The sequence below is a fragment of the Punica granatum genome, chromosome 3, assembly GCF_007655135.1.
Source record: "Punica granatum isolate Tunisia-2019 chromosome 3, ASM765513v2, whole genome shotgun sequence".
In the NCBI taxonomy this organism is placed as follows: domain Eukaryota; kingdom Viridiplantae; phylum Streptophyta; class Magnoliopsida; order Myrtales; family Lythraceae; genus Punica; species Punica granatum.
In genome coordinates this window covers 13,401,178-13,424,710 of record NC_045129.1, presented here as the reverse complement: position 1 = coordinate 13,424,710, position 23,533 = coordinate 13,401,178, and the positions used below count along the sequence as shown (strand labels likewise).

General features: G+C 39.9%; 5 protein-coding genes across 11 annotated transcripts; 3 read left to right on the top strand and 2 right to left on the bottom strand.

The window, feature by feature from the left end:
* Positions 1-4,569: 4,569 nt before the first annotated feature.
* LOC116199469 (probable WRKY transcription factor 40) lies at positions 4,570-6,966 on the top strand. The gene is made up of 5 exons (XM_031529820.1): positions 4,570-4,945; positions 5,068-5,130; positions 5,271-5,612; positions 5,713-5,829; positions 5,954-6,966. The coding sequence occupies exons 1-5, from the start codon at positions 4,865-4,867 to the stop codon at positions 6,329-6,331; spliced, it is 981 nt and encodes a 326-aa protein (XP_031385680.1). The 5' UTR covers positions 4,570-4,864; the 3' UTR covers positions 6,332-6,966.
* A 100-nt stretch (positions 6,967-7,066) lies between these two features.
* LOC116199468 lies at positions 7,067-11,066 on the bottom strand. The gene is made up of 5 exons (XM_031529819.1): positions 9,925-11,066; positions 8,242-8,299; positions 8,056-8,139; positions 7,772-7,913; positions 7,067-7,620 (listed from the first exon to the last, which is right to left on the bottom strand). Exons 1-5 carry the CDS (start codon positions 10,445-10,447, stop codon positions 7,273-7,275), a joined length of 1,155 nt encoding a protein of 384 aa, XP_031385679.1. The 5' UTR covers positions 10,448-11,066; the 3' UTR covers positions 7,067-7,272.
* Positions 11,067-13,373: 2,307 nt separating this feature from the next.
* LOC116200118 (photosynthetic NDH subunit of subcomplex B 1, chloroplastic) lies at positions 13,374-15,819 on the top strand. Of its 6 annotated transcripts, none has more exons than XR_004155663.1 (6): positions 13,374-14,129; positions 14,237-14,427; positions 14,529-14,786; positions 14,980-15,088; positions 15,240-15,348; positions 15,482-15,819. XR_004155663.1 is itself a non-coding variant. In XM_031530830.1 (6 exons), exons 1-6 carry the CDS (start codon positions 13,521-13,523, stop codon positions 15,645-15,647), a joined length of 1,449 nt encoding a protein of 482 aa, XP_031386690.1. In that variant the 5' UTR covers positions 13,375-13,520; the 3' UTR covers positions 15,648-15,815. The 6 variants fall into 6 exon arrangements, 4 of the variants coding, with proteins under 4 accessions (XP_031386690.1, XP_031386691.1, XP_031386692.1 ...); XM_031530830.1 differs by having other exon boundaries at positions 13,375-14,129; positions 15,233-15,348; positions 15,482-15,815; XR_004155664.1 differs by having other exon boundaries at positions 13,378-14,129; positions 14,983-15,088.
* Positions 15,820-15,847: 28 nt separating this feature from the next.
* Positions 15,848-17,747, bottom strand: LOC116200120 (phosphatidyl-N-methylethanolamine N-methyltransferase). The gene is made up of 2 exons (XM_031530835.1): positions 17,305-17,747; positions 15,848-16,346 (listed from the first exon to the last, which is right to left on the bottom strand). The coding sequence occupies exons 1-2, from the start codon at positions 17,547-17,549 to the stop codon at positions 16,097-16,099; spliced, it is 495 nt and encodes a 164-aa protein (XP_031386695.1). The 5' UTR covers positions 17,550-17,747; the 3' UTR covers positions 15,848-16,096.
* Positions 17,748-18,444: 697 nt separating this feature from the next.
* LOC116200121 (mitochondrial import inner membrane translocase subunit Tim9-like) lies at positions 18,445-20,768 on the top strand. Of its 2 annotated transcripts, none has more exons than XM_031530836.1 (3): positions 18,445-18,601; positions 19,409-19,551; positions 20,323-20,768. In XM_031530836.1, the coding sequence occupies exons 2-3, from the start codon at positions 19,457-19,459 to the stop codon at positions 20,507-20,509; spliced, it is 282 nt and encodes a 93-aa protein (XP_031386696.1). In that variant the 5' UTR covers positions 18,445-18,601; positions 19,409-19,456; the 3' UTR covers positions 20,510-20,768. The 2 variants fall into 2 exon arrangements, with proteins under 2 accessions (XP_031386696.1, XP_031386697.1); XM_031530837.1 differs by having other exon boundaries at positions 18,488-18,683.
* The last annotated feature ends 2,765 nt before the right edge of the window (positions 20,769-23,533 follow it).

The following is a 23,533-nucleotide window of genomic DNA, read 5'->3' as shown; positions in this document are numbered from 1 at the left end:
AAATTTTTTATTTTAGGGGTATTTACCTAAAATGGCTCATAGTTTGACCGTTTTGTCAAATTTATCCCATGCTTTTTTTTTGTTAAATCTATCACATGGTTTACTTTTTGCATCAAATCTATCCCGGCGTTATCTTTTTCGTCGACATCTAACGGTCGTGCTAACGTGGCGCCTACGAGGCAAGTGTGGCCCACTATCTCTCCACGTGCCACGTCAGCACGCCCGTTAGATGTCAACGGAAAAGATAAAGCCGTGATAGATTTTATGCAAAAAGTAAACTATGGGATAGATTTGACAAAAAAAAGCATAGGATAGATTTGATAAAACGGACAAACCATGAGCCATTTCAGATAAAAACTCCTTTATTTTATAAATTTATGACTTACTATATGTATATTATATAATTTTTTTATCATGCAGTAAGATCGTCGCAAATCTTTCTGCTCAGGGAATATGCTAAAATATTAAAACTTGTCACAAACAAGTAGTCATTTCAAACCCAGTTAAACATTTTTTTAACTTGTGATTAGAACTTATCATAATTAGGCCCTGCAAAAAAATTCTAAATTAAACTTAATGTGAATTATTTTCTCAAAGGAGTAAAATGAGCTTATACGGATATAAAAAAAATATACCTAATGAATATTTTCCTCGATAATTTTTGATATGTCAAAGCTCCCGACTACGAATATTGATGCAATCCATCTGCTGCTCATGTCCACGAGGCTAAAATCAATGCCCCTCAAGGCTTCTGTTATCGAGTCACGTTTCTTGACATATAGTATCATTTGAGCAGGCCAATTAATTCCAATCTAGACCAAGGCAACCAAGACTCAAAACCACTCTGAGATGAGGGTCGATATTGAAGTATTATGTTATAATAAATTAAAATAATTTATTTTGCGTACAATTAATCATTTTGCATGATGATTTATACCCTTTAGTCTCCCACCATTATGACTATCTTTAAAAGCTTAATCAATCAAGTTCCACTATGAGATAAACATTTTCCTTGGACAAAGTCACAAAACCAAATCTAGCTCTATATGGGAAATTGGCTGCTGGTGTGAATATTAGCGAAAACTCTAAGAGAATTATGGAGACACTTTTTGTATCTTTAATTAGTTATGTTTCAGTTTAAGTATTTAAGTATTTTTACTATTCGTGATAAAGAATTCAAAATACTAAGTATCGAACATCAATACTAAATACTTGAACTTAAAGTATCACATGTATTACCGTGATTCAATATTACCATAGACGGATTTGAATTTCAACGGAAATTCACATGTCTTTGCATATGTAATTAACAAGTGAAAATAGAATTATGTCAGGGAATCAGAATCTTTGATTGGACAAAGAAAGAAAGAATTTCTCAACACGTGCAAAACACAAGTAAGACCACGAAATTGGAATTCCTGTTGATATACTTGGAATTCAAGCCACAATTGAGGAAGCCAAAAGGACAATTTAGAGGGGAGGGTTCATGAATGAAGTAGGGGACGTGCCCCGACAAGATTAGATTTTCGGGTTCAGCGGACTGACTGTGCCCCCTCGAAGTCTTCGTAGCTGGCCTTGGCCAAGTCTTTTCGTGCTTCTTAGGGGAGGTTAGGTTTTGACTTTCCATTTGGGATCAATTTGTATACATTTTTCACTAATTTCAAGAAGTACTCTCTTACCATTAAAATTAATTCCAACGATTCGATACTAATTCTCTTTACGTAAGATTTCAATTTCGAGTCATATGAATGAAAAAATTCTTGATAAAGAGAATTTTATCTCTTGAAGGGCTACTTAAATTCGAACTAAATTAGTAAAAACTCGTTAGACTTTTGAATATAGGAGCACCGATGGAAAAAGGGCTCTCCTTGCCTAAAGAAAAATGAAAGTTCTACGGTACTCTACAACTACCGTCCATGAGCCTCTCATCGCCGTTAGATCAAAGACTTTTTTGGGAGGGGGGGGGGGGAATCAAGGTCTTTGCTTAATTAATTATATCCATAGCGGTTCAACTCTATATCCACAACTTGTCTACCATTTTGGTGTAGGATAAATCGTCTAGTTAAGGTATTAGTTGTGTTAGAAAGAGTTATTAATTCAAACACTCAATATGAATTAATTAATTGATTCATGAACATATAACATATTTATTAATGATATATCATTCGTGCGATTTCATAAGGCGCCAACGACCTTCATTCAAAAGGTGTGACTGCGGCAAACCCCACCCCCCCTGAAATTCCAATGCCAAGCTTGTTTAGGAGTAGGAGTTCCACTAGCGACGCCACCACATGGATGTGTGAGGTCGGTAGCAATCTCTGAAGGCGTGGCGGTCTCATCTTAGGGTAGTGGTCGAAAGACAAGACCCTCACCTCGGAGATCAAGTCCAAAAATTGGAATTTAATTTCAGAACTAATCTGGATAGCACCGGCGGCCACCACTCCTCGGATGAGGCCACCAATAACCTCAAAAGGCGGGTTCAATCAGGGTGGTGGCTGCAGGGGAGGCCCAACCCTCTGAGAACAAGCCAAAAATTGATTATTTAATTTAAAGAGTTCATCTAGGGATTGGTGGCTTGCCTACGGCTAGATCCCTTGATGAGTTTGCCGCCGGCTCCATCCCGATGGGACAAACGATCTCATTCTAGGAGTTGGTGATCTCTGACGGGCCGTCACGTCATCGTGTAGGTACAGGGGAAATGATTTTTTTTAAAACGTGTGAAGTATCTTTATCTTAAGAACTTTTTTAGTATTATAAGTTGCGTAATTCAATCACATGCAGTTCACTCTTTTCAAAAGGCTCAAAATTGGTAGAATCTTTTAGCATTGCCACTTCAATAATTCTCCGAGGACAAAAGGAACCCATATCATAATTCTATAAGCAATGGACTTCTATTATATCAGATTCATTCATTTTGCAGCGCTTTTCCTCCCTTTTCCACCCTCCGCATTTCCTTTCCGTCTTCTTCTTTGTCGTCTTGCTCCCTCACTTTCTTCCCTCTTCTCTATGGCAAGCTGCCCTAACTTTCCAGTTGATTTCTTCGTCAAGATCCCCTCTTTTCTAGTTATTACACACCAAAAAAGTCAATTTCCATTACGCGCATGCTCACGGCATGTATCCCATGCAAAGCTCCACTGTTCATTTTCCCGCCGAAAAACCGGTCACAAAAAAGAAAATGAGTTTTATAAGAACGTTTGTTACAGCCACATAAGTTTGGATCGGATACAGAGTCAATTATCTGTAGGTACAATGGAATTCTAATATGAGATCAGAGCTAAGCACAAGTTTCACGACAACGTGCTGCTTCTGCGTTCAGTCGGATTCCACGTAATAAGTCCGGACTAGCGTGCTACTTAGTATGCATCCCGTTTTACACTCACGGTATGCAACACCCTACGTGCGTTGCTTCCCGCTATACTAGCGTGGTGACTTCGCGTCTCGTATGACTCGCATCTATGTTACGCTAGAGGGTTACGGATCCCCGGGATTCCAAGTCGAAAAATTAAAGAGAAATCATTGGTTTATATGAGAATTGGTATTACTACTTGATAGCTCAACCTTTTAAATTGGACGTGAATTCAACCTTCTAATTATGTTGCATCCCTAGTTAACCTCGACTTAATCCATCGCTCTTCCTAGTCATAAACAATGTAGAAAATCGCAAGAAATAAATAAAGTAACAATAAAAATCCACGTAACGTGGAAAATGCCCAAAAACGTGTACAACTAGAAACCCCAGTTGCCAAAAGGTGTTATGGATGGAAGGACGAAGGAGCTGATCGAGACAGCATCGGGTCAAATGGAAATTCTTCCCCACATTCTAATTTTTCAATTCCTAAAATACAATAATATAATAATTTTTAAAAGGAAAGAAGAAAAATATAAAGTAAAAAAAAATTTGGCCCCAACTTGTTTACTTTAGAAAGAAAAGAAGCCCCTAATTTTCTCTCCTTTTCTTTTCTGGGTGGAGGCTTGACTTTGACAAACGAGAAAATCGTCCACTTCCACGACCGACATGTCTCTTGTCACCATCTCACCACCCTTCCTAGTTTCTCTGTATCACCGCCCGCCAAAATATTCCATATTTTCTAAACTAAAAAAAAATAAAATTCATCGATTTCATTCAAACGGATAATTGATTCTATACCTATTTTTATTAAAAAAGATATCAAAATAAATATGATATCAAATTAGAGTCTTGTGAATGAATAAAGAAAACTCAAGAATGGAAGATTTTTACCTTTGCCGATCTTGTTCGAATCGAATCATCAATGGAGTCTCATTGGACTTTCGAATACTAAATTATACTCCAAAAATCCTGGTTTTCTTTAATTTCCATGATTTTTATCATTATTAATGAATCATCATGTCTTACGGTGTGCCGCATAAAACCAAATATAATTTTCTCTTTTTTATTTTATTTTATTTTATAAAATTAGATTTCAAATGAAACAATAATATAAGATAAGAACAGCTTATTAAAAGCTCATGTACAGCTGCTGGCTCAGTAGATGATATTATAATTATCTTATCTCGGTCCTGTGAGCTCATCTCCATCATCCATTGGATGGTTAGTTGGCTGGCTGGCTGGCTGCCTGCTGCTTCCTCCCACTTTCCTTCCTCCCTTGCTCCCTTCCTTCAAAGTCTTCTCTCGTCGCGTCCGAGTTTGACCCCTCCCCACCCCCAACTCTCTATATATTTGGTGCTCATTCTGGTCAATTTCGGACAATTGGGCTGCTGAGTTCTTTCCATATAGGATTCAAGAGGAAGAAGAAGCAAAGAAAATCAGCAAAGAAACAAGCAGGAAACCCTTTTCATTTCATTGGGATTTGTTCGTTTCGATTCGTATCGATCGGCCAAGAAGATGGAGTACTCTTCGTGGATCAACACCTCGCTCGATCTCAACATCAAGCCACTTCGTTTGTTGGACGATGCCCCGCCGCCGGTACGTAGTGGAAGTTAATGTTAGTGCCCTTGAAAGGAGCAGCATACTTCAAGACAGTGTTGTCTTGGATCTTTGGAAAGAAGGCTGAGGTTTCTGTTTGTCTTGTTCTTGTCTTTTGACAGAAGAAAGAGGCGGAGAGTGATTTCATGGAGCTAGCCGGCCGGAAAGTCTCGGTCAAGGAAGAGGTGATGATTGTTTCATTGATCAATGAAAATCTTTGTTTCTTGCATTTCGCGGAATCTTGCAGTTGAACCATTTTGGATGGATAAAGGTATGGTTTTTGAGCTTATAACTAACGAGGTGAATGTTTATGTTCTCTCTTCAGACGGGTGCCTTGATGGAGGAGCTAAATCGGGTGAGCGCCGAGAACAGGAAGCTCACCCAGATGCTAACGGTGGTGTGCGAGAACTACAACGCTCTGAGGAGCCAAGTCATGGAGTACATGAGCAAGAACGCCGACAAGTCTTCCGACCTTAGCCCGTCTAGGAAGAGAAAGAGCGAGAGCATCAGTAACAACGACGCCAACAACTACGGCGCCATGGTTGCAAATGGAACTTCTGAGAGTAGCTCGACTGACGATGACTCATCCAAGAATCCGAGGGAAGAGAAGATCACGGCAAAAATCTCGAGGATGTACGTGCGGACCGAACCTTCAGACACCAGCCTCGTAAGTGCACAATAGAAATTATGCATTCCCGGGTTCCTGTTTGCTCGATTTTCAGCGATTTGTCATTGGATTGGATGAGCTGATTGTATGTTATCTGCAGATTGTGAAAGATGGGTATCAATGGAGGAAGTATGGGCAGAAGGTCACCAGAGACAATCCTTGCCCAAGAGCTTACTTCAAGTGCTCTTTCGCTCCGACTTGCCCCGTCAAGAAGAAGGTGAGATCGAGATCCGTACTCAGCGCTTGAATCCTCAGCAACTAGCCTTATTGTTGATCAGATTATTTGATTGATTCCTGTTTATCATACTGACTTTTCGGTTTCCGAATTTTTGGATGTATAGGTTCAGAGAAGCGTGGAGGACCAATCTGTTCTCGTCGCCACTTATGAAGGCGAGCACAACCACCCGAGCCCGTCTCAGGCAGACCAGGAGACCTCGGGATCGACCCGTTGCGTGACAACTCTGGGTTCAGTCCCCTGCTCGACCGCCCTCAACTCATCTGGTCCAACCATCACTCTCGACCTCACAAAGTCTAAATCCTCCAACGAGATAAAAACCCCACCACGACCAAAGGTCGAGTCTCCAGAGTTCCAGAGGTTCCTGGTGGAACAGATGGCTTCATCCCTGACAAAGGACCCAAGCTTCACGTCAGCGCTCGCTGCAGCCATCTCCGGAAGGATACAACTCCACCAAAGCCCCACCGAGAAGTGGTCGAAATGAACTCCCAGGGTTTGGGATTCATGTTCTCTACGGGTTACCGATTATGGGTAGTAAGAGTTTCTTTGTAAATACATTGGAAAGCGAATACACAAGAAAGGGTGAAAGGGAAGGAAGGAGTAACAAAATTGAGTGGCCCAAGTTCAACTCTACAGCTGGTGAGCTGCCTTGGTTGAAATCTTGGGGGTTTGATTTGATTTCAAATTAAAAGTTTCAAACTTCTGGATGCAACTTGTGCTGAAAATCATGGGGTAGTCTATGTCATACCTCCAGGCAAAGAACTGGCCAAACTGTCAAGTTGCTTGGAGATTCCTCTCGTCAGTTTGCAAGTTTTTTCCTGGAAGCGAAGAAATCGTCTCGTGATTTTTGTCACATTCGAAGACCTTTGGATCACATCCTAGCAGTGGCAAATGTTGACGAGGCTCCTCATTCCCTGTCAAGCTCAAGTTGGAAAGTCGGCTGTCGAGACCAAGACTTTAGCAGTGTTAGTTTAGAACATTATTATGCTTCACTTAGGTTGTCCACAATTGGATATATAGCTCACAAATAAAAGCAAGGTGTTTAGTTTTGGCTTTAATTTTGTCACCCAAGAAGATATTGCGTCTGTTCTTTAACTTTCCATGGAACTTTACAGTGAATCAACGAAAAGTTAAAACAAGTTGAAAACTTATTGCATATATTGTCTATACTTATCAAAACCGAACTTGAATCTCGAGTAAACTGAAATTGAGGCAAGAATTCATCGAAGTATAGGAATTATTATGACGATGAACATTGAAGAATATTGACGTAAAACAACAGGCATATCATCCGTAGCTTTACACAGAGGACGAATCAACATATCCCAAAATACAGTTTGCCTCTACACTGTATCAGCATAAACTATTACACAGAAACCCGAGAAAATTGCGAGCCTTCATGTTCATTGCTAGTGGAACTTTCAATTACTTGAGTTTCGAGAGTCCCAAACCGGTGGTTTCTCTGTGCTTTCTTGCTTCAGTCTTACCGGCTTTAACTTGGTTTCTCTCAGCCAATTCTTCTCCAGCTATACACTCGTGGAACCGGAAGCAACTTATGAGATGATCATTGGTTAGACCAGCAACCTGCATGAACGAGTAAACCACTGTGGGTCCAACGCTTCGGAACCCTCTCCGGACCAAGTCTTTGCTTATAAATTCTGCTTTTGAACTTTTCACCGGCACCTGACGAGGATACCTGAACTGGCTCACCGACGGCTTATTGTTTACAAAGTTCCAGATGTACTTATTGAAGGAACCAAACTCTTCGATGACCTGAACATATAAGATTATAAAGACGTTTCAGAGGAGAGGTACGCACTAACTTGGGTTTACAGCCCTCATATTATCTTTCTTCGACTTAATCACGACTTATCACAGAACTAGTGGGCACTCAGAAGCAGCAGCACAAAGAATATGTAGTTACCTTGCAAAATTGACGCGCATTTTCTAGAATGGCTCGAACCTTTGGCTCCGAAAGCAATGCACTTGCAGGGCCTCCTTGTGCAACTATTTTTTTCTCATTCAGTTTTGAAACAGCGACCGGATCAAAGTCCAAAAAAACTTCCCTGCAAAATAATAAGTCAACCAAAGGCATTAATTAGTCTTCCACATTATCTACGCATCAGAGGGCAGCTCGAAGAGCACTATTCAGCATCCACCATTGGGTCAAATAGGGAAAAAATGAATTGGTTTGAGCACGACTTTTACCTAAATATGTGTCTTTTGGTCAGAATTGAGGGCCATGTCAGTTCAGCCAAGGCGCCTGATAAGCACAGCAATTCAAACAATTTCCTGCACATGTAAGGCCCAAATTAATGCAATGAAGCTGATCACTACAGACTGGTGATTAGAGAACGGTTGAGGATAGAGGGGAAATTTCTGAAGGATACGCACTTGTCATCATGAACTGGAACTCCCCATTCTTCATCATGAAAAGCAGCATAATTTGGATCTTTTTCACCACGAAGACCACAAGAGAAATCAGTACTTCAAGAATTTACATAATGGAAATGAACATTACAAAACTATCTGCAAGTGCAATCTAAACAAATAAGCACCAACATATGAAAATCACAAAGAAAGAATTATCCGTAGACAGGACGTTCCTTGTAAGAAACGTCTGCTGGAAGGGAAAAATTGCCAGAAGCATCTCTATTAGGGATAAAACGTATTATTAAATAGCATGGAGGGCTCTATCCTTCGAGTGTCCGTCAATTAATCATCTATGGTTTTATCATGCATGCAAGTCTCAGTTAGATAACCACTAAGAAGCTATTCAGATAAGTGTCAGTTAAAATAAAATAAAATAAAGAGAGTCAAAAGCTCACTGAGATGGGTTTAGTGGGTGCCAACAGAGACGCAAGACAGAACTCCCGCAAAGAACAATTTTATAAGAAAAAGCCCCTGAACAGCTGTTTCTTTGGTGCAAAAATTGAAATGGCAAAATGCATATTGGGAACAGAAGAGAGCAGAGGAGGACAAAGCAGCCTCATCAATATCACTTGGATTCGTCATTACTGATACTGTTTTCTCAGTTTAAGGCACCAAATTTTGAAAGGTAAAGTTCATCAATTCAGTTGCTCGTATGCCATTCCCCTTTTCATTGATAAACCAAAATTGCCAAGCATAAACTTTTTCATCTGATTCCACCTCATTCTGTATTTGTTGGTCAACAGAAGACCGTCTCTGGCTTAAATTTTATGACGTCATCAACTGTTTGGCAAACTGATTAAATCTAAGGCTGGGCCATGGCAGTCAAATTAGAGCAGGTCAAGAATGAGGGGACTATTTTTGGAAGACCCAAACCCACCCATTTGTCACCCATAACCCTCTCAATAAATGCAATGCACAAAAAAAGAGTGTATAAGAAGCTTTTTCCCTTCATGCACTCATGGAATGAATATGAATAAAACCAAAGCACAGCAAACAGAGCCATCATGGAAGGGGATGGATCCTGCAGATAACCTAATTCTTTTGGAAGTTTAACTATAAAAATAAGATATAACAATAAGATTTTTAAGCACTAATGGTGATGCAGCTTCTCAGTTCATGAAAATGATCTAATCTACCCCTTGACATCACAAAGTGTTACTCAAAGGGGTAATGCCTCATGGTAACAGCTTATATCAGCAGAAACTGTCCCCCGGTTGCTCAAAACTTCAAAAAGCACTGACACTGGAAAATGTAGATATAACATATTGATTAAAGAACTAGAATCTCTCAAATAGTAAACACCTATTTGCACATATCCCGTTGAAGTTAAACACAGCTGGAAACTGATGCATTGTAAACAACTTTGAGCGCCATCATTTCATACTACAACTACAAGCATATTCCTTCTCTCGCTGTCTAATAATAATAAATTTAACGCGATTACCAGTTGCACTCAGCACTGCATTGCTGCCTAATAATAATAAATTTTACACGAATTACCAGTTGCACTCAGCACTGCGTTACCCATACCAGTTACATTATGAACAAGCAACAGTAACAAGTAAGTGAAACATTACCTTAGATGCACATATTAAAAGATAATAGGACAAGGAAGTGGATAACAAAAAGAGATAAGTATCGTACCCGAGTTGGCTGTGACCCAAGGGCATCTTTTCTTGCCCTCCAAGCCATCAATGGACTCCACACCTCCACAATCCTCAGGGGCAGCCTCAACCTTCTCCAACCCCACCACACAATCAACACTCTCTGCCTTCGGACTGCATTGCTTCCTCCTCACAGAAACAATCCCAGAGTTTCTTCTCACCAGCTTTCCGCTCGAGGCACGGCTATGTGATGAATCGGATGATGATGCATCCGAAGAACAAGACGCATTCATAGCTAAATTCGACCCCACTTTCATCTCCTGCTGCTGCAGAACCGCCCGGACACTGCCCAATTTCCGTGGCCCTGATGGGGATGAAATTACCTTCTTGTCCTTGGCGTCCGGTTCTTGCTGTTGAGGTTTCTCTGCTGACTTCTTGCTGGGCTTCGAGGCTGGCTTTCTAGAGTTGATGGAGGGCGCATTGTTCCCCGCCGGTCTCAGAACCGGTCGCGGGGGCTCTGCCTCGGCAATGTTCGTCGACCGGACTCGAGGTGGGCCCGACATTGCAAGATTACACCTCTAGGGTTCAGATGGGTAATGTCTTGCCTGCAGAATTACGAACCCTGCGCTGCAAAGTTCGCACCTTTGCTGCTGATCAAACCCTAATAGCAACGGGCCATCCCTAAAATTCACCAAATCCTCCCAAATTTTGCTGTTCCCCAGAGGGCGACGACGATGAACTGAGCTGAAGCAGTAAGAACTGAACCGCAGCAGCAGGAGCAACCCCGATTCAAGAATGACTGAAGAATCGGGGAATGGGGGAGTTGAGATTGACGGGAGCAGCAGCACAGTTGGAGAGAGAGTTCAAATGTAGGTTTCAGAGTGAGTGATTTCGAGCAGCAGTAGGTGGAGGAATGGAGGGGTTGCCGCAGCAAAGGAATGCTAGCTGGTCGATGATGAAGTGGCGTGGGTGAGGAGAGTAATGATTGGGCAAGCAGAAAAGAGTGGTAAAGTTGCGAGAGAGAGAGAGAGAGAGAGAGAAGCTTTTTTCTATCAGTATATTTTTTAGGTGTGTAGGTGAACTTTGAAGAGTGAGTGGACGTTTGCTGAGGTATGGACTCAGAGCTTAGCCTAAGCTTAGCTTGGCTTAGCTTTGAGCCAGTGGAGAGCAACGAATCACAGAAAAGGAGGGAGGGAGAGAGAGAGGGAGAGAGGGAGAGAGAGAGAGAGAGGAAGAAGGCGAAGAAGACAAGAGAGCCAGTAATGTCGTGCCATGTCAAGAAAGTGACAAAATTAATAATTTAGTCCCTAAAAGTTTCCTCTCTCTAAAACTTCATCTCCGAAAGATTTTCTCGGTGCAATTTAGCCGTTTGAACCACTAGAACAAATTAGTCTTTCCGTTCATGTTTTGAGTTGGTTCTTCACGTTAATTGCTGACATGGCTCGTTATCTGCCGAGCTGGCACGTTAACAGCCACAATGGCCATTAGAAACTAAAAAACGATGTAGTTTTTCCTAACTAATTTCTTTTCAATTTTTTTTTTTTAAAAATCTCTACACCCAAACCATCATCTTTGCTTCTCACTGCCCCTCCCCTACACCCGACCAGACCACTGACTCTATCAACAACAAAGCCATCACCACCGTAGCTACTTCGACGACCTCCTCCGATTACTTACAACAACTCATCTCAACCTTATTAACAACCTTTTTTATGGCAAAATCATCTTCCTCCATCCGACCACCCATGCTTAACAGCTCAAGCACCACAAGCTCCTCTTCATCTCCCTCACGGTGGCAGGCGGGAGGTAAATTGCTTCCTCCTCCTCTTTTTCCCCTTAATTTCTTCTCAAATTTTTTTTTAAAAAAAAATCTTTTTTTGGGAGGTGGTAGATCAGGTGCTCCCTCTCTAGCATTCTTGATTTATGTTTTCACTTTTTTTTTTAGGGGGAGAGGGGGAGGGAGGGAGTATGAGAGCAAGTTGGCAGATTAATAAGTAACTCTTTAATTTTAACGCTAAATTATTAACTAAAGTTTATCTAGTATGGGTAAATTGAAAATGAGAAATTTAAACAAGAGGTTTGCTTCTCCTTTTAGATACTTTTACTCTCTTTCTGAAATATAGCCAAAAACAAAGTTATTAGAAAGTATTTGTTTTGTTTATAGCATCTTTTAACTTCCATTAATTTTTATGTTTGAGGAAAATAACTTTCAATTTTAGAAAAATGAAAAATAATTTTAGAAAATACAAGATTGAGAAAACTAAATATAAAAATGAAGATGCTCGAAGAGGAGGTGCGTATGGTGGTGGAGGGCCCCTGCCCGCCACCAAATTGGGATTTGGTAATTTGTTTTGAGAAAGAGGATAAAATCTCGTCGGAATCGTACTCGAAATTGGATACCATTGCCTAAGAAAAGTTGTGACATCCTCAGCATCGTGCCTCCACTGGTCTCTGCTTGCTCCTTTCGTTATTATGTAATTTTTCCTTCTTTATTATTATTTTTATAATATTATTTGATTTTAAATTTTTAAAAAGGATAACAAAAAAATTATGAAAAATGGATAGAAAATGGAAATTTTAACTCTAAAAACACAAAATTTGACGAAAAACATACAATTGAATATAAACAAAACAAATTTTTAAGTACGAGCTCTAATATTTAACAATTTTCAATTTTGACTATATTTAAGAAAGGACTAAAGTATAGGTTTTTTTTTTGGTAAAATTAACGCTTCTTTTATAATAATATAAATATAGATAAACGGTAAATTCGAACTAAAAAAATTTAATGCCCGTTTACTTTTAAAGAATAAATTCTCACTTTTCTTCTCATTTTTAAAATTTATTTCTCCATTGCTATTGATAAAAATATGTTTTTTAAAGTTAAAAAATCGTAGTTCGTAATAAAACAATCACAAATTTAATATTGGGGCTCAAATCTTGTGGAAATAAATGATTATTAATAAATAAGAAAGGAAAGTCATAAATTTAAAATTAGAAAAGGAAAAAAAATTGACTAATCCAAAATTAGAGAACTAAAGAAAGAGCTTTTCTAATCTCTATATAAATTTCGGTTACAAAGGAGATACGTGAATCTAGTATCTCTATATAAACTTAAATAAAGATAATAATCACTATATATTTCATGATCTCACGTTAGCAACTTCGTCAAACTCCGAAGGAAAAAGTGATGTGGGAATAGATCTGGAACAACGTGCAAATCATGAGAATTTTTAGATAATTTCTAAACCATGGAATAAATCTAGAAAAAAAGTATTAAATCATATTTTTTGTAATTCACTGCCTTTTAAAAAATTTTCCTAGAAAATTGAAAAATTCTCCAAAAATAAACACACCCTTACCTTTTTAAAATAATTCGTCCATTTTAATAAAGGTAGAAAATAGCTGATGAGGAAGGCCTTGAGGCTGACCAAAAGGCATGCAATTATGCTGTGCCAATGATACAAAGGAAGAGCATTTTATCTGGAACTTTATTAGCGAAAAAAGCATAACACTATGAGCCCACTTCTTATCCAATCAGCATCCACACAATCGAAGTTCTCTTCCTCTTCCTGCGCTTCTCAAACAATTCTATCGTCACAAAGCTGCAGATGAAGTGAAAACTATGGTCGTGTGATGATCATGAACTCTAAGCTCATGGGTCCATCTTCCACTCTTCTACCAAAACCCGTCACACCATTCCTAACAAACCAATGTCCAATCCCGTCCTCTCGCTTTGCCAAGCTACCTTCATTCCCAAACATGCCGGAGTCCGGTTCCTCTGCCAGAAGACCGAATTTCAGCACGCATGCGAAGAAGAAGAATCCATGGCTGGACCCGTTTGATGACGGGGAGGACCCCGACATGGAATATGGGTCTCTGTTCGCGGACGGGAAACAAGAGGAGGACACTCGGCCGCCTGACAACCCGGACAGCCCTTACGGGTTTTTAAAATTCCCAATGGGCTATAATGTCGAGGTCGCCCCGCTTGGACTCAAGGTGAGGGGGGACGTGAGGAGGTGCTGCTGCGTGGTCTCGGGGGGTGTGTATGAGAACTTGCTGTTTTTCCCAGCGATTCAGCTGATCAAGGATCGGTACCCCGGGGTTCAGGTCGATGTGGTGGCTTCCCCAAGAGGAAAGCAGACTTACGAGTTGAACAAGAATGTGAGGTGGGCTGATGCCTATGACCCCGATGACGATTTCCCCGAGCCAGCTGAGTATATTGACATGATTGGACTACTTAAGGTCGAAACTCCTTGCAAGATATGTAAATTGTCTCTTCTCTCTTTCAAATAGCTCGAAGTTGATGTCTTTAACCTGCCGTCTCGCGGTTGCTCTATTTACTAGTGCAGAGCAGGTACTATGACATGATCTTGTCGACTAGGCTTGCTGGGCTCGGGCATGCGTCCTTCTTGTTCATGACTTCTGCCCGAGACAGAGTCAGTTACATCTATCCGAATGTGAATGCTGCCGGGGCAGGACTGCTGCTCTCTGAGACTTTTACTGCAGAGAGCTTGAATCTTTCTGAAGGTGGATACAACATGTAAGTCCAATGACAGAATACACCAATGTGTTTGTTTCTGCAATTCGCAGTTTAAGGAAAAGATAGCCTCAGGATGCTTATTGGTGTCTGTATTTGTTTAGGTACCATGAAATGCTTGATTGGTTGGGGAGGCCTTTTAGGAGTGTGCCGAGGACTCCAGTGCCGCCACTTAAGGTTTCCATCTCGAGGAAGCTGAAGGAGTTGGTGGAGGCCAAGGTGAAAAGCGCCGGAGCTGAGAAAGGAAAGTATATAGTGATTCACGGGCTGGAGTCGGACTCAAAGGCTTCAATGCAGTCCAAAGGGGATGCTGACAGCCTGCTGCCGATCGGTGTGTGGGCAGAAATTGCAGAGGGTGTCAGGTAATGCATCAACTTCCTATCTAATGCAAGCTAAACCATTAAATTGCCCACAGGAACTGTTGATCAATCTGAATATGAAGAGCAGACTCTATTGACATGGCCAGAAAATTCGGTGGCTTAACATACATTTACTGAAAGGACAGGGTTTATGAGATACCGAAATGACTGAATTTTTCTTTTGGATCATTGGAAGCAGGGGAATCAAGCCGGTTTTTGTAATCCCACATGAGAAAGAAAGGGAAAACGTGGAGGAAATAGTCGGGGAAGATACCAGCATTGTCTTCATAACTACACCAGGACAGGTACCCCAACGGCAGTAGTTCATTTTGCATTAATTTCCTCCCATGGAGCATTACTCCTGCAGCTATAGCTTTTAGAAGAAGGGCTGTGAAGATGCAAAAATGTATACGACGTATTGCCATTGTCGTGAAATCTACTTGCACTAGTTATCAGGTTTTGATGTTGTTGTTCTCCAGCTCGCCGCCTTGATAAATGATTCAGTGGGGGTAATATCAACCAACACAGCAGCTGTTCAACTTGCCAATGCGCGCAAAAAACCAAGGTAACCATTTTCTCCTCTCCTGTTTGACGGTGCTATTCAAGCTTTTATCTGTGACACTCTTCGTTCTTTTGCCTCGTATTTGTTTACAGATGTTGTTTAATCTCTGACGCCATCTTTGGTGCCAAATTTGCAGCATCGCCTTGTTTGGCTCAGAAGAGAAGGCAAAGCTATTCGTTCCCAATGCAGAAGAGAAGAAATGCTTCACAATCTCCTCTAAAACAGGAAAGCTCGCTGATATTGAGGTAGAAACTGTGAAAAACTCGATGCAGATATTCGACGTGGCCCTGGCTTTGGCCTAGAAGAGAAGAGTCGGCATTCCATTTTACCAATTCTTTCCCTCAATTTCCGAGTTGTAAATTCTATCTTCAATTCGTTGAATTAAGAGCTCAGATCATATATACCTACCAGGAGGAGTAACTGAATGATGTCAGGAGCATATTTGTGTAGTTTATAGAGTATTGTCAGAAGGAATGATGCAAGTGAAAAGAGAAGAAACTCATAAGAAATGAAGCAATGCCATTGCATTCTAAGAGCCAGTTTCAATAGCTGAAACCAAAAGAAAAGGAAATCTAACAACAGATTAAAAAGGGTTTGCAGAACGACCGGGAAAAAAAGGGGTTGGAAGAAAAATGTCAATGCTTGCATAATTGCACCACAATTAGAGAAAACGAGTTTTTGGGGGTATCTCTGGCTGTCTCACAAAATACAACCAAAGTTGTCTCTCTCTCGATATCGCGAGCATCCGTTATCATGACAGAGGCTTGGCACGAGTGGCAGGATCTTCCTTCGACTCAAGACGTATCATGAACAGATACCCGAGCACCCACAGAAGAATGTATTGAAATGGTACCCATGATAGACAGGCAAGGAGGCTCATGATGCTTCCTACGTACTGAGGATCTTTAATGTAGCCAAAAGGGAATTCTGTAACCCACGGGATGGTCTTCCCAAACCTTACACCGTAGTAGGTCCCAGCTTCACCGAGCAACTGATAAACCCTGCAAGTCATATGCTCTAAATGAAAGATAGACAAATGATGCCGTAAAGGACGGGACATGAATGAGATGCTCAGACACCCAAACTCCAAGTACTTCTTCAGCAGAACATTAGCATTAACAAATACGTTTATAACAGCTACTAAAGGTGATAGCTAACTAAGGTGCCATAACTCCACAACTTCGACGTTTGCCCTGTACTCAAATTTTTGCTGGACTGAGAATAAACTAATAAATATTGTACATCTCAATGGAAAATGACGTGAAGAACTCGGAGCTAAGCCAATAAATAAAGGCATGTACTTGGCCAGTATGGTAGGACCCCAAGGAGAAACTGGTGTAATAGGTTCTGCTCATTAATTTGGTCAAACTTTCCCCAAGTCCCTCAAAACGGGAAATCGGCCCCGTTTGGTATATGGCGGAACGGAATAGAATGGAATGAAATGCATTCAGTTGAATAAACAAGTAATGGTGTTGAGAGAAAAATGGTGATTTTTTTCCGGTTGGTATAAAGAAAATAATGTAAAGTAAGAAAAACATTACACATATTTATAAAAGATGACCATTTCAGCTATTAAAAGTGCAGTAGAAAGACGAGATGGTGATTCTTTTCGTTCCAATCCATTCCGGTTTACCAAACTTTTTAGTGAAATCCATCCAATCAGAGCAAAGTAGCTTTAATTAACTTATTGATCGACTAACCGCGGATTAATCCATTTCAAGATCTGGCATTTCGCTTCAGCTACAGAGAACTTATCAGTCGACAACATTAATTTAATTAAAAAGACAAAAGAAGGTGTGAAGCCCAAAAGGAGAGATCTCAGACCCCCACAACAGGGAAAAGCCATGAAAGCGAATCAGCGAGAGAAAAAGCAAACAGTCTTGTCGGAAACATCGAATCGACAGCATCACAAGATCCAAAGAGAGAGCGGTCTGTGTGCAATGCGTGCGGGGAGCTGACCTGAAATTGAGGAACTGGCCGAAGAGGAAGAGAGGCCAGAAGTAGAGATGGGGAGGCCACGAGAGGGAGGAGACGAAGAAGAGAGAGAGCAGCTGAAGGAGCTTGAGGACATGAGCCACCAAAGCCATGACTTTGCTCGGGTCCCGCCCTCTCCCGCAGAGGTTCACCCATGCCTGGGGGCTCGTCCAGAGCCAGTAGTAGAACGGGAACGGCAGCAACACTCCCACCCCTGCCACTATCCCCATTACATACAGCTCTTTCTCTCTCTCTCTCTCTCTCTCTCCGCTTTCCCTTCCCTTCCTTTCCGTTCCCGGAAATTTGCCCCTCGACGAGCAAAAATGTTGAATCTTGCGCGGCTTGCGGTTCTGCGAACCTCCCCTGACTTTGCAAGGCGTGGAGTTGCGAATTTTGACGCCTTCTTTTCCGGTTTCCTCTAAATCCGTCCCATAAAGTTTGCTTCTGTCACATCCCAACCCCTTATCCTCCTATTCAAGGGGAGGAGGGGAGCTCGGTTCGGTTGGATTCGGTCCTAAATTTAAAACGAAAAAAAAAACAATTTTTTAGAAAAAAATTATTGAGTTGAATACCTTAATTTCTCAAATAAAACCTAGTAACGATTTTTAGTATAAAAACCTGAAAGACCAAACACATAAAAGAAGAACATAAAGGTGCCTATTGGCCAAAAAAGAAAAATTGGACTAGCCTAAACGAGTTTCAAAATAAACAAAATGAGCTCAATATCTTACCGACATCTAAACATCCTTGTGGTAAAAGTGAACTAACCACAGAGAGTTGAGGACAATGATTGAAAAATCAACCGGAAGTTGGAGAAAGTGAACACCTAGAGGATCAGACAAGCTATCGACTCATTGGGAAGGTGGTGGCCGCTAGTGAGCCCGACTACCCCTCCCTTCGCCCTCTAGTTATGATCATTCAAGTTCCTTTTTCTTTTGTACATTTTCTTATTTAAAAAAAAACTATTTTAAATTCAAATGACAATGTCATGTAAGTAATTTTCGATTAAAAAGAATGAGCAGAGGACTAAAAGTGAACCAAATGAAAAAGATTGAGGACGAGATTCAATCTAAAAAGAAGAGGTTTAGGATGAAAACAAAAAGAAGAGGCTAAGATTGAGGACTAAACCCAAACTTTCTTCCCTTGAAAGTTCAAGCCACCGAACCGAAGTGGTCGAGCCCTAGCCTTTGAGAGGACATAGACATACCCAAAAGCCCTTCTGTCTCCCTCCTCACTCCTCTGCATCCAGTCTCTAGTGGGCTGAACTTCAAGCCAAGTCGAGGTATGTCTTCTCGATCCTCTGTTCATGTCATGTCTATCAAAGGTCCCACGTTTTGTTTTCCCCTCTTCCGCCGTAGCTTGTGGTAAGTTTCTCTTTCCTGGTTCATTGATTCTGTTTGTTTCTGCGACTCTAGCATTCCTGGTCTGCGGTCTGTAGTGTTTACCATGCTGTCTGTTTGTTCAATTTCTTGGTCTTGTTTGGCGAAACGCTGCTTAGTAAAGCTGAATGCGACCGTCGGGATGTAGGTTTCGCCTTTGGGGCTTGTCTTTCCTTAATGAAAATGTGATCTTGTAAGTTCGTGCTATGTACTTCTGTCATGCGGTTTTTTGAGGGTTTGATAGTTCTTTGACTCGGGGATGGACGTATTAAACGCTCTTCATGTGTTGAGAATAAGTAAGCTCCATCATACTTTTTGAGGACCATGGTGAAGGATAATTGCAACAAAAGCTGCCTTGGACTTTAACCGGTTTCGCGTTGAGAATGCTAAGCGTGTTTTGTGTTCTTGACAAGGAAACTAGTAGATTATTGTCTGTCTTTCTGCAGCTGTCTCTTGTCTCTAGTGCGATTCGTATCTTTGATTTCTGTCTGCTTGAATCTACATACATCTGGTTGATTGAGAATGAATTCCTATGGGTTTAGAGTTTTTCGCGAAACAAACAGGGGAAAGTTAGGAAAATAAATTCACGTAATTCCATTTCCACAAACAAACAGAGTATTAGAATGTGTAACATAGACAAAGTACATAATTAAACTGGCGTATCCCCTAAAATGCATTTTTAAATATTCATCATTTATCTTTTGGTGCAGATCTTTCTAGTTTGTTGATCAACTTCGTGGAAATTATTACTTTACACGATGGACAAGAGCATGTTAGGAGATCTTGACAACCTTCCAGAGGCTGATAAGATTCGAATGTCTGCAATGATGGACCAACTCCAGATCCGGGACAGGTTTTTAATCTCTGAAACTCTCTCCCAATTAGTGTCCATAGCTTATCCCGATTTCAATTCCCAATGTGAGGGAAGTTCTCATTTTGAGCTTGATTGATCATTTAATGGTTGGATCTTTGTTGTTGGAGGCTTTGCTCGTATAGAGTGTGAAGGGAAGTGCGTTTGCTTTAAAAGCACTAAGTCCTCGTGTGTTGGATGGATGTTTTGTGAAAGAACGCTTGACAAACTCCCTCCTCTGTTTTGGAAAATTTTATAGCCGGCCAATCAAAAAAGGGAAAAGATAAGATCCTTGTAGTTTGGATGCTTAGCTTCTGTGTAGCTGTTAGACAAATTTCTTCTCTCTAAAGGTTAACATCTATGTTCTGCATGGTTATTTGTATGTGGGTTGCACCTGCTATAATGTCTTGAGTAACCCTGTGACTGTGAGGCCAGAGCAAATGTTCTACTTGAAAACCATTGCAGCCCCATCATGCTGCATCTGGATGTTTTGGGAAAAAACACATTTCTTTGAACCGAAAATTCCTTCATTGCCAGGTATCATCACTTCATCAGTTATCAGACTCCAGAGTTCCTTTGTTCACTGTGGTGGTGCGAAACATGTAGGATAGTTTCTATTGTTTCTTTTCCAAGTAGAGAAACTATGTTCAACTTGATATATTTAAAATAGTTGTTTGTCTACCAAAAGGGACTCTTCATCATACATACATCTAGAGTACGCATAGATTTTAGATGGAGTTTGGATTGCATAAGTTTGTTGATTCTTAATTGCAGTTTGAGAATGTACAACTCACTGGTGGAGAGATGCTTTAACGATTGTGTTGATTCCTTCAAGCACAAGAAACTACAAAAGCAAGAGGAAACTTGTGTCCAACGGTGTGCTGAGAAGTTCCTGAAGCACTCAATGCGAGTCGGAATGAGGTTCGCTGAGCTGAACCAGGGAGCAGCAACACAGGATTAGAGCTTAACCAACTACATCAAGCTCTAAATTGATGTTGATTGAGCTTCTTGAATGCAAATGCAGAAATTGATTATAAGTTTCTGCTTTATGTTTTCCCCCTCGTATTAGGAGGATGTTTTGTCCTGCGGGAATCCTGTGCTAATAATTTGAGGCAAGTAGAATCTAAATTTTACTGGGTTTTGGACCTTCTCAGTTGGCTTGATTGCTGCAATACTATGGAAAAGGAGAATACAATTGAAATGGACTAATTCTTTTGGTATATCTGTATTTATCCTCTGAACCAGATAATTATCCTCCAAGCCTCCGGCGAGGTTGCCTGAATTAACATGTGGAAAGATTATTATAAATTCTTTTAGCAAAGTGATTTTTCTAACAAAGACATAATATTTTCAATTAGAAATCAGACATTTTGATAACTGAAACATTTAGCATATAGATAATTTAGATATGTCTAATATATTTTTCTAAAATTAATCTCTTTTATATATTGTTTAAATCACAATAATATTTATAGACATGTAAATTTTATAAATTTGGAGATATCTACAAAAAATTATAACCAAAATCACAGTCAATATCTAAATAAATACATATAAATTTGCTACTAAAAAATTATTAATATTTTAAATCTTTTATAAAGAACTATAAAGACAATATTAAATAAATTATGATATATACTAAAAAATAAGAAATTCGTATATATCATAATTTTTTGTAAAAGCTATATTGTTGATGTAAAAGTTATATGTAATACATATACTTATATTGTTGTACTTTTAATAAGAGCAAAACAGCTACGTATAAAAATCTCTTTCACATATTTTAGAGCATAATCTCCTAACAAAAAACTTATATTCATTCAATGTATAAAAATTTTAAGATTTATTTTGCTATGAATCATTTCCCATAAAACAAAATTGAAATTGATTTTTATAGAAAATAAAATTCATTGTTTATACTAATACATTTAATGAGTAATACATTGGTTAGCTCCACTTTACATTATGTACTAGGTTATTGAACATGTGTGTTGCACGGATTTTACAATGAAAATTTTATTATGAGAAGTTAAACATGAAGATACTAATTGGTATCATTTTGTAATTTACATTACTGTGTAGGAAAATTACTTTTTATACTATACTTTAACAAGGTAAATCTCAACATGCTAAATAATATTAATTGAAGAGCCTAAAAATTTAAAATTCTTAGATTTAGTTAATGAAATAATAATAATAATAATAATAATAATAAAATCTATAAAATGTTAAAGTTAGTATTAAACTGATTTTTATTCTTAATCACATTTCATGTATTAAGTTTCGTGAGTTTGAATAACTCTCGATAAAATGGATTTGATGAGAGATCTCTTATTGAAATTTTATAAAGCTAATAATGATTTTTAGAATGTATTTTATGATTTTAAATAATTTTTAGTTTCCTTACAATTATGAATAATTATTTAATAATGAAATCCTTGAAATAACAATATGTTATTACAATAATAATTGTTTAATTTCTTTACTGCATATTAATTTATGAAGACATTTATTATTGGATATATTTATTTCTTTATTTGAAATAATTATTATTATGTAATTTTTATTTTTTACTATTCTACCCATATTTATTAAGGTGGATTCAACTTTATATATACTAGAGTGTACCCACGTTACACACGAAAGGCGTACATCAAAATATAAATAAGTATTGAAGACAAAATTGAAAAAAAAAATGTTATAGAATATAGGATTGAGAGGTTGAAAGATAAGAGAGCAAAATAAGGAGATATTGACGCGTGGCAGGAAAGAGAGAGAGACCAGTATATTATCAAACAAACAATATTGTCCTTCAACTTTTAAGTATTATTTTTGATTATATGATTATTTAAAATAAGATTAAAACAAGGATGTAAATCTCAACTATCTGCTTGAATTTTTCGAAGAGACATCAACATCAGGAGCAAAACAAGGGGGGGACTTGAGACGTAATAAAGCGCCAAGCACCCTTTTCATAGAACCGGCCACAGATAGAGTTAGAGCCTAGGCCAGGAAAGAATGTCAACTAATCCAGCAGGGCCGGGAGGACACCAGGTTGCCAACCAATTCAGTGAGGCTGGGGAAAGCTATTGACCAATCCAGCAGAGCCAGGGATGACACCGGACTACTGACCAATCTAGCCTCTACCACTACACTCTGTAAACAAGATAGACAAAACAACCGGGAGAGGCTCAAGGTGCCCAAGCCTACCCATCGGTGACAAAAACAATCTTGTCATTAGAGTGTAGTGTGGTAGCGGTCTGATTCAGGCTGACGGAGACGGTTCTTTTATGTAAAATGGCGAAGGGGAGCCAAAGGTCGGACAGTCTACCGAAGATAAAGAAATCGTCGCCGACTTTATTGCCACTAGAGGAGCAGCGTCACAGAGAGAGTTGCCAAGGACCGACATCATCGAAAGAGATCCGACAAGATCTAAGTTCCAAGGAGCCCAAAGTTTGAATAGAGACTCCATAACCAGGAAGGGGGAAGAGGAGAACCGATTGGGTGAGGTGATTAGGGAGGACGAGGGCACTGCCACTGTGCCACTTCTGTCGTGACCGGACAAGTTAGGGCGAGGGAGGTTAGAACCGCGTGGTCAGGGTAGTCAAGGTCGGTCGCGGTGCATCAGAAAACGAGGGTTGCCTCTACCATCTTTGTGCTGTCGCTGCTGCTATGTTTGCCACCACACCATACCATAGGTATGTCCAAAGAGGGGAAGGGCTCCGTCACTAGAGGGGAGGGGAGACCGCCACCACTCAAAACTCACTGGAAAAGAAGAGAGAAAGAGGAGGAGGGCCGTTACGACCTTCGAGATGCCATCACCACCGCCTCCATCACAGATCAGAGGGAGGAAGAAACGATCACGGAGGGGATGACCACAACCACAGGGATGACCACAACCACATGGATAACCACCACAATTGAAGAACATCGGGCATGATCGGAAGGGAGGACGACCTCAGCCAAGGGACGAACTCAGCCATAA